Genomic DNA, 9426 nt, shown 5'->3' on the forward strand with positions numbered 1-9426 from the left:
CATATGTGTGCATATTAGTGATCTAAGGCAGGAATAAACTTGACCATAAATCTAAGAAATGTACTTTCATTGGCTATGGCGAGGATGAGTTTGGATACCGCATATGGGATGATGGAAATAAAAAGATGATTCGTACTAGAGATGTGATTTTCAATGAAAGAGTCATGTACAATTGAAACTAGTGACTCCTTGCAGAGTGGGTCGATGTTTGTAGGTGAAGATTATATCCCCGATAGTATTGTGAAAGACTCACCTATAAGAGAACCTCAACTAGAAGAATCTGTTGGACAGATCCTTACACCACAATCCAACATGCCACAAACTTCTAGTCCAGCACCAGTATTGAGAAGGACTACTCGTCCACATGTACCAAATAAAAAATACGTGAATTATCTGTTATTGACTGATAAAGGGGAACCTGAATGCTATAATGAAGCATGTTAGGTAAGTGATGCTAGGAAGTGGGAGCTTACAATGAAAGATGAGATGAATTCTTTGATTTCAAACCAGACATGGGAATGACCGAGTTACCCTTGGGTAAAAAGGCACTTCACAACAAATGGGTATATCGAGTGAAAAAGGAGCATGATGGTTCCAAGAGATACAAAGCTCGATTAGTAGTTAAAGGATTCCAACAAAAAGGAGTGGACTACAATGAAATTTTTTCACCTGTTGTGAAACTTAATACCATTAGAACAGTGTTGAGTATTGTTGCCATTGAAAATCTTCATCTTGAGCAATAAAATGTGAAGACTGCATTTCTTCATGGAGATCTAAGAAGAGGAGATGTACATGCTTCAATCAGAAGGTTTCTTAGAAAATGGGAAAGAAAATATGGTGTGCAAACTTAAGAAAAATTTGTATGGCCTAAAACAAGCCCCGAGGCAGTGGTACAAAAAGTTTGATAACTTTATGCACGGTTGCTACATCAAGAGATATAAATCCAGTTATATCATTCTACTACTTTATGTCGATGATATGTTAGTAGCAGGTTCAAATATGGATGATAAAAGAAGGCTAAAGGAGCAGTTGTCAAAGGAATTTGACATGAAGGACTTGAGTCCAGGAAAGAAAATTCTTGGAATGCAAGTTACAAGGGATAAGCATAAAGGTACTTTGTAATTATCTTAATCAGAATACATCAAACGTGTTTTATAGAGATTTGATTTAATATGAGTGATGCCAAGCTAGTTAGTTCACCCTTAACAAGTCACTTTCGATTATCCAAGGATCAATCTCCTCGGACAGAGGAAGATAAAGATTATATGGCTAAGGTTCCATATGCCTCAGCCATTGGCAGTTTGATGTATGCAATAGTTTGTACAGATCGGATATTGGACATGCAGTGGGAGTTGTGAGCAGGTTTATGTCAATTCCAGGAAAAATTCATTGGGAAGCAGTGAAGTGGATTTCGAGGTATCTACGAGGTACTACAGAAAAGTGCTTGTACTTTGGTAAAGGTGACTTAACAGTACAAGGTTATGTCAGATGCAGACTTTGGAGTAGAAGTCGATCGTCGTAAAAGCACCACAGGTTATATATTCACGGTTGGAAATACAACGGTTAGTTGGATGTCGCAACTACAAAAGATTGTCGCTCTATCCACTACAGAGGCTGAATATGTAGCGGTAACCGAAGCTAGTAAGGAGATGATATGGCTTCAAGTTTTATTAACTGAGTTGGGATTCAAGCAAGAGAATAATGTATTGTAGAGTGACAGTCAAAGTGTAATACACTTGACAAAGAATTCAGCATTTCATTCTAGAACTAAGCATATTGGACTTCGCTATCATTTCATAAGATCTCTATTAGAAGATGAAGTATTAAAACTGGAGAAAATTAAAGGAACTGAGAATCCGACAGATATGTTAACAAAGACGGTGACTATTGACAAACTGAAGTTGTGTTCAACTTTAGTTGGCCTACATAAGTAACATACGAGAAAGTTGAGCTGAAGTAAGATGTGAAGACAAATTAAAATTAGTCTTCAAGTGGGAGATTGTTAAGATCACCACAATTTAAAAAAGGAAAACAAATATAAGTCTTAGAATTTCTTAGCAATACGTGAATGATTTCCTACGAAATGTGAAGAAGAAAATAGTTTTCTAAATTTAAGAAGTCATATTTAGAAATATAGGATCTATATAAACTTAAGTTATGATTTGTTATATTCATCCCAAAAACAAAAGAAAACATAAAGCAGAGAGAGAAGCTTTAAGAGAATTTTCTATTCTCGGGTGTGATTAGGGTCTATTTGGTTGTGAGTTATAATACGTGTTGTGAACACTTGTGGATTATTTATCTTTTTCAATAAATTTTGCAGCATTATTAGAGATACAAATATTTGTTCATTTATTTGTATTATTCATATATATTTTTTATTTCCACTAATATGATTCTAAAGGGAATTTGCATAGTATTTCCTAACACTTCGGAGTAGTAATAATGAAAGAGGAGCCCACTGTATAAACTTATCTATTGTAGATTGTACTGGTTCTATTTCTCTGCTACTTCCTGCATTTCATAATACAAAATTATTATTGTTTTTTCTACTTGGAAACTTTTTTGTGACACAAAATCGGTCAAAAACTGAGGCAAAATCTTTTTTATTTTAGTCAATTTAATCAATAAATCTATCAATTTTTTTTTAATTTTTTTTTAATTTTTATTTTTAATGAATAAACCTCATTTAGCACTTTTGTTAGTTACATACTTTTGATTAACCAAACTCCGCAATTTGCTATTACCTCTCTTAATTCAGCATACGTTGAGTATATGAAAGACTTTTATTTTAAAAAGAGAGGGAGTATTTAGTCGTTGTATCCATGCACTAAGTGAAATAATGCAGTGGATATAGCATGATTGCAGTGATGATCAAATAGGCAATTCCGAGCAAAGATGAAGGTGGCAAGGTAATTGTCATTGATACGTTGGTGTAGAACAACAATGATAACAACATTCCCAATTACTTCAATTCCCAAATTTATTGGATGTGAGATGATGAATCTTACCCTAGGGAGTATGGAAAGAACTAAAGCGAAATGGAGAAAGGTGTTTATTAGTGTTGGTTTTAATGACTAAGATTTTTTTTTCTTATACTAGGATCAATGACTGTTACTGAGGTTTATCTCTGATAATGCGCATAGTATATTTAAATAATTTCATTTTAAGTTGTTTTGTTTGTATAGTTAAAATCTTAAAATTATTAATTTGAATCCAGGTTCTATAAAACGCATGTAATTTTTAAAAGATTATTCTCCCATAAACTCTCTCCCAAGCTTGAACTCTAACTTCATCACTTGTTCACCACCTAGCTTGCTTGTTGGTGGCCTCAGCATCCTTGCTCACTCAAGGTCTTTGAATGGTTCAGCCACGTCTTAAACATACAATCATTATAGGTATTTGGTTTTAACCGTAATTAGGAACCAAGCGTCATACTAAAGAGAGTTTCTACTTCCTCTTAGTGTTCCTTTCTTCACGCTTGAAATTTCTTATGGGCAAGTTGTGTTGCCATATTTAGCTACGCCGTGTTTATGTGAAAAAGATTTAGTCATTTTTGTTTCCTCAATCTTGGTGTCATACTTGCAAAGCTTTCTTGAACATTGTTGTTTATAATTTCAACCCTAATGTTTAGGGTGAGGGTATCCAATTGGGATAGGAAGTACTATATTTTAGGTTGATTGCTAACATGTCTCATCAAGTTTAACTAATTTTACTCAGCTTGAACTATAGCTAGTCAATAGTCATATACTCCGTAGTTTATAAAAAACATTGAAAAGCCTTGTTAGGAAAAATAAGAATTGCTTCTCTTAGCAACTACTCGTACGACATTTAGTCCATGAGATTTAAAAAAAACTTATATATATCTCAATAAAATTTTAAAAGAATTGTATGGTTTTTCTTGAATTAATGACTGATTGATTGAAATTCAAACTCGTTTATAGCTTGAAACTTGAAGGTTTAAGAGTACAAACTTGTTAATTTGAAATAATTCAAACCAAACAAAACCTTTACTCGATTGAAATCCAAACTATTTACGAGTAGAGGTATCAAAAAGTACCAGATTGATCCAATCCGAAAAATACCTGTTTTAGATTTTAATTCTTATAGACACAATAATTTAGGATAAAGCCGACTCGAGTATCCAAATTGACACATCTAATCACGACAATAGGGCTGTTCATCGGTACAAGACCGAAGTGGATCGAAAAATTGAATTTTAAGAATCGAAGACCGGACCGATTAAGCTAGGACCTAACTAAAAAATGGTCCAAAACCCGGACCAGACCAGTTTGGACCGATTTTATAATTTTTATAAAAAAATTTCCTAAATTTCAAATAATTTATGGAAAACTCGAAAAAAAATAAAGCCGTCATTTTTTCGTATGTTTAGTATAAAAAAACTTATAGGACTAAAGTTTACCAAGCTTGTTAAGGATAATCTTAATTATTATTAAAGATTTTATGTACGTAGTATAATTTAAAGCAAAAAAACGGGTCTGAGTCAAGACCGGTTTTATAAGATTTTGGACCGGACCGCATTGAAGACTGAAAAATAAATTTCTCGACCTGGAGATCGGGCTGAATAAATTGATTCAGTCCGGTCTGGTCTGGGGTCGGTCCAGACCAAATTTTGAACACCCCTAATCGTGAGTGACGCGGTTCACACTTCCTAGCCACCCCCGACGGCCAGAACCCAACCCTTAGCCCCCAACTCAGTATCAGTATCAGTATCAGTGTAATTGTGTTATATTAGAACGAGCATACTAAGAACAAAAACAGAGTTTGGAAGGGATGCTTAAAATTCGCAGCAATTTCAATGGCGTCCAAGCTCTCAACTTCATCCATGGATTCCGTCATCTTTTACTCTATTCAACTTCATCTTCAATACCTACTCAAGTCAACTCTGGTTTCACAAATTACTTGGTTGATTTTCTAGGGTTTTCCAAGCAACAAGCTCTTTCAACTTCCTCTAAGCTCATTCAGAATCGCTTAGGTCGAGGTGCAAAAAAGGTCAGTGAATTCTATTTCATTGAAAATGCTAATTCTGTAATTACATTCTTCAAACAAATTGGATTGGATCAATCTCATATTCGAAACGCTGTAGTTTCTGAACCCCAAATTTTGTTGTGTAATGTTGATAAAATCCTAGCTCCGAAGACCCAAGTTCTTCGTGATTTGGGGTTCTCTGGGTCTGATTTTGCTAAGCTTATAAAGGTGAATCCTTCTATATATTTTATGGGTTTAGATTCCAATATTGTTCCTGCAATCCAAGCTTTGAGAGAAATTATGGGATGTGAACACCTAGTGATTAGAATTCTGAAAAAATCGAATGGTTTGAGGCTTTCGTGTATTCCCAAAGTGTTGGTGCCTAATGTAGCTTTGTTGCGGAGTTATGGAATTTCCATTGAATCAATCCGGAAATGCCTTCTTAGGGATGCATCCCCGTTTCTTCGAAACGTCGATTTTTTTGAGAATGCAATGATTAAGGTTGGAGAGAAATTGGGGATTTCTAGTGTGTCTCCGCGGTTCTTGTCCGGTATCATGTTACTGACCTCTGTTAGCGAGAAGACTATTGAGTTGAAACGAGAAGTGTTTAAAAGTTTTGGGTGGACTGAGTCTGATATTACAACTCTTTCATCATCAAGTCCTTTTCTTTTGGCACTCTCTGAAGCTACCATCAAGAAAAAATTGGATTTTCTTATGAACGAGCTGGGTTACGAGCCTAGTTACTTGTCAAAGAGGTGTAACCTGTTAACTTGTAGCCTGGAGAAGAGAATATTGCCTAGGCATAAGACCCTCATTGTCTTGAAGGAGAAAGGATTTATTAAGGCAGATTACAACTTTCAAACTTGCATTTCAGTGACCGAGTCTCAGTTCTTGAAGAAGTTCGTGTTACCATTTAAGGAAGTCCATGGAATTTATTCCCAACACGCAGGTATTAGTTTGGAGTTTCTGACTCTTGGATCATCGAAAACAAATTCCAATGCATCTTGATGCTTGGTAAGCCTGCAATTCAGCATGTAACATTTATTTTATTGAGATTAGTAATTTCACCAAAAACACTCCAATGCATCCTTCTAGCTGATGAAAGAACGGTTGAATAAAAATTTGTTATCTTTGAGTTTTGACTCATATTGGTAATTTTTGTTACTTTTTCTAATGCAATGTTGATGATTTAAAGCTGCATCTTTAAGTTTAGGACCTCTTCCTTTTTTGGTTTAATTAACATTGAAAGTTCTGGAAGTTTGCTTTTTTATGCCTAACATAATTTTTTTTTCATGACAAACATTTCTCCTATGGATTGTACAATTAGATTGGACCTAAGTTCACAAACAGAGCCTTTACAAGACTTAGATTGGACCTAAGTTCTCAAACAGGGCCTTTACAAGCTTTCTAACTAGTCTTATCTTCTCCACTGATCTTTTTTTATAATTGTATATTTTGCTTTCTCAATCTATATTATCAATAGCTCTTTCAACCTTCTCAATTATTAACTCCTCTCATCTCTTTTATATAAGGTACTCTTACAGATTTTGTTGTCCACCTACAATTAAAATGCCCTTAATATTAGGAAATTTTGTATTTTACCACCCACAAATAACCCACTTGAAATTACCATCTTTTTTTTTTCTTCTCTTTATATACCACCCATAAAAGTCAAAAATAATAATTTTGGGTGGTAATTTCAAAAAATAGGTTATTTGTGGGTGGTAAAAAATGGGTTATTTGTGGGTGTACTTATTGAAATAGTTTCCGTACATAATCTTTGAACGCTGAAACTCGCAAAGGGGGATTCATTACTGAGATATTGTAGACACTTCATACCTGCATATTTCAGAAAGAACAAAATAGATATGTGACTCTGAGTCTCTAAGTGCAATTGTACAACGTCACTATTGAGTCTTAATCTTTTGTCCCACCATTTTGTATCACTATATGTTACTATTTTTTCAGTGTACAATAAACGGACAATCTACCCACGAAACAACATGAGTTGTATTGACTGTATTGGTTGATGAATCAACCAATCCTGGCAGTTTGTCACTATATCTTTGGCATTTAATTATATATCTTTATGTTACATTAGCTAGATAGAATATATATATATATATATATATATTTTTTTTTTTTTGTGTTGAGTAGCACAAATGGATCCCATGAGCATTGCCATTGAACCAGTGAAAGAGCTACTGGATGCACAAACTTATATATGGAATCATATTTACTCTTATCTAAGCCTCATGGCGTTAAAGTGTGCAATTCAGCTAGGCATACCAGATGCCATTCAAAAGCATGGTAGGCCTATGACTCTTGTGGAGCTAGGTACATCACTGTCTTTCCATCCAAATAAGGCTCTTTCTCTAGGCCAGTTAATGCGCCTTCTTGTTCATTCCAACTTCTTTTCCAAGCAATTATTATCAAGCAGTGAAGAAGCCTTTGAGCTCACCTTAAAATCCCAACTTTTATTGAAGGATCACCCTTTCTCTCTAGTTCCTTTCGTGTTGATGGTACTTGATCCAATCTTTGTTGAATCCTCACATTATCTCTCTAGCTGGTTTCAAAATGATGATGACACTCCTTTTCATACTGCTCACAGAAAGAGTTTATGGGAATGTATCTCTTGTGTACCTGAGTTTAACAAGCTTTTCAATGATGCTATGGCCAGTGATACTCAATTTGTTGTGAACTTGTTGATTTCTAGCGATGAGTTCAAGGGCTTATGGGAGGGGGTCGAATCGTTAGTTGATGTTGGTGGTGGCAATGGAACCATGGCTAAGGCCATTGCTAAGCTCTTCCCTGAATTAAGGTGTGCTGTGTTTGATCTCCCACATGTGGTTCAAGAATTAACAGGGTATGGCAAGAACTTAATATATTTTGGGGGTGGTATGTTCAAGGCTATTCCTCCTGCTCAAGCTGTCTTACTCAAGGTAAAATTACTACTTGTCATTTCCAAGTATATTCTACATGCTCTACTATATATCTTATTTTCATTCAATCAATTAATACCCAATTTTCGTCTTTTTTTAATTACTTTTGAATAAATTTACATCGAGCAAATGAATTTTTTTTTATCTAGGAATAGAGGGAGTAATATAGTTGTCGTCATGTTGATGCACTAATAGAAACAACTTTTGCAGTGGATATTGCATAATTGGAGTGATGAAGATTGCATAAAAATACTTGAGCGATGCAAAGAGGCAATTCCTAGTAAAGAAATAGGAGGCAAGATAATTATTATTAACATGGTGGTGGAGAACAACAACGAGAATAACATTCCCGATTATTTGTATTCCCAGTTATTGTTGGTCTTGCAGGTGATGAATATTACCACTGGGGGCAAGGAAAGAACTGAAGAGGAATGGAGAAAGTTGTTTATCAGTGCTGGTTTGAATGACTATAAGATATTTCGTAATATTGGGTCAAGGTCTGTTATTGAGGTCTATACCTTAAATTTTCTAGATGCGTGTGATATCCGTAAAATATTTCACTGTTAAGATAATCCAAATTAATGATTACATTATTAAGTTGTAATGCTTTGTGTATTATGTTGACTGGCTTGTATATTTGAGTCAAAAATTTTTCATTATTAAGTTGTAATGTTTCGTGTAATTAAGTTATTTTTTTTGTACAATTGAGATAATCAGATTATTGTGGTGTTATGTTTTGTGTGTGCATGTACTTGTAACAGAAATTATTGAATAGTTTCATTTGCAAACTATGTTACTTTATTCTATAGCCCAGACTTATACTTGTATGAACTTTATTATGGTGTTATGGACTTTATTTCTTCAATTCGAAGCTACTTATTCACCTTTACCATTAAATTTGGTATGTAATCAAGCACTATATTCTATTACTTCTTAATTCATTGAAATTAGTTGTTTTGATTATATTTGCTTATGCATTTTGATTCTCTCTTTTTGTTGAATTTGGATTTTTCGTGATTATTATTCACTTATTTACATGTATTTCTTGAATTTGTGTTTGTTTTGGTTTAATTTTTGAGTCAATTAGAGCGATTTGTGCTTAATTTTATGGAAGATTTGATTATGTATAAGACAAGTGGACCGAATTGCAAAATGCTAGGAAAGCATTTGAATTTGTTTAGGGTTTTTGTTAATTTGTCATATTTTGAATAATTCATGTACGCTTCTTGTTGCTGAGCTGGTTGATATTTGCTCATTTGATGTGATAATGTTGATGTTGTCTTTTGTGAGATTGTGTTTAAAGTGGCTTGTAGGTGTGCTGAGGCTGAGAGACATCATCTTGTTATGTGATGAAGCTTTGTTGATGGCCTGTTTAGTTGGGGCTGCTGCTTCTTTTGTAATCTCTGCCTGCTGCTCTGTGTTTTATGCTGTTGCTTACTTCTCTTTTGCTGCTGCTGGTTATTGTGCTACTGCTGCTTGGTTAGTGTTGCAAGTT

General features: G+C 34.4%; 2 protein-coding genes across 2 annotated transcripts; both read left to right on the forward strand.

Annotated features, from left to right (window-relative positions):
• Nucleotides 1-4710: 4710 nt before the first annotated feature.
• LOC110731230 (transcription termination factor MTERF9, chloroplastic-like) lies at nucleotides 4711-6135 on the forward strand. The gene has a single exon (XM_021911075.1). The coding sequence runs from the start codon at nucleotides 4795-4797 to the stop codon at nucleotides 5995-5997; it is 1203 nt and encodes a 400-aa protein (XP_021766767.1). The 5' UTR covers nucleotides 4711-4794; the 3' UTR covers nucleotides 5998-6135.
• A 136-nt stretch (nucleotides 6136-6271) lies between these two features.
• LOC110731239 (trans-resveratrol di-O-methyltransferase-like) lies at nucleotides 6272-8739 on the forward strand. Its single transcript, XM_021911085.1, has 2 exons — nucleotides 6272-7931; nucleotides 8142-8739. The coding sequence occupies exons 1-2, from the start codon at nucleotides 7152-7154 to the stop codon at nucleotides 8496-8498; spliced, it is 1137 nt and encodes a 378-aa protein (XP_021766777.1). The 5' UTR covers nucleotides 6272-7151; the 3' UTR covers nucleotides 8499-8739.
• Nucleotides 8740-9426: the final 687 nt, after the last annotated feature.

The sequence above is a fragment of the Chenopodium quinoa genome, unplaced genomic scaffold, assembly GCF_001683475.1.
Source record: "Chenopodium quinoa cultivar QQ74 unplaced genomic scaffold, ASM168347v1, whole genome shotgun sequence".
Lineage (NCBI taxonomy): Eukaryota > Viridiplantae > Streptophyta > Magnoliopsida > Caryophyllales > Amaranthaceae > Chenopodium > Chenopodium quinoa.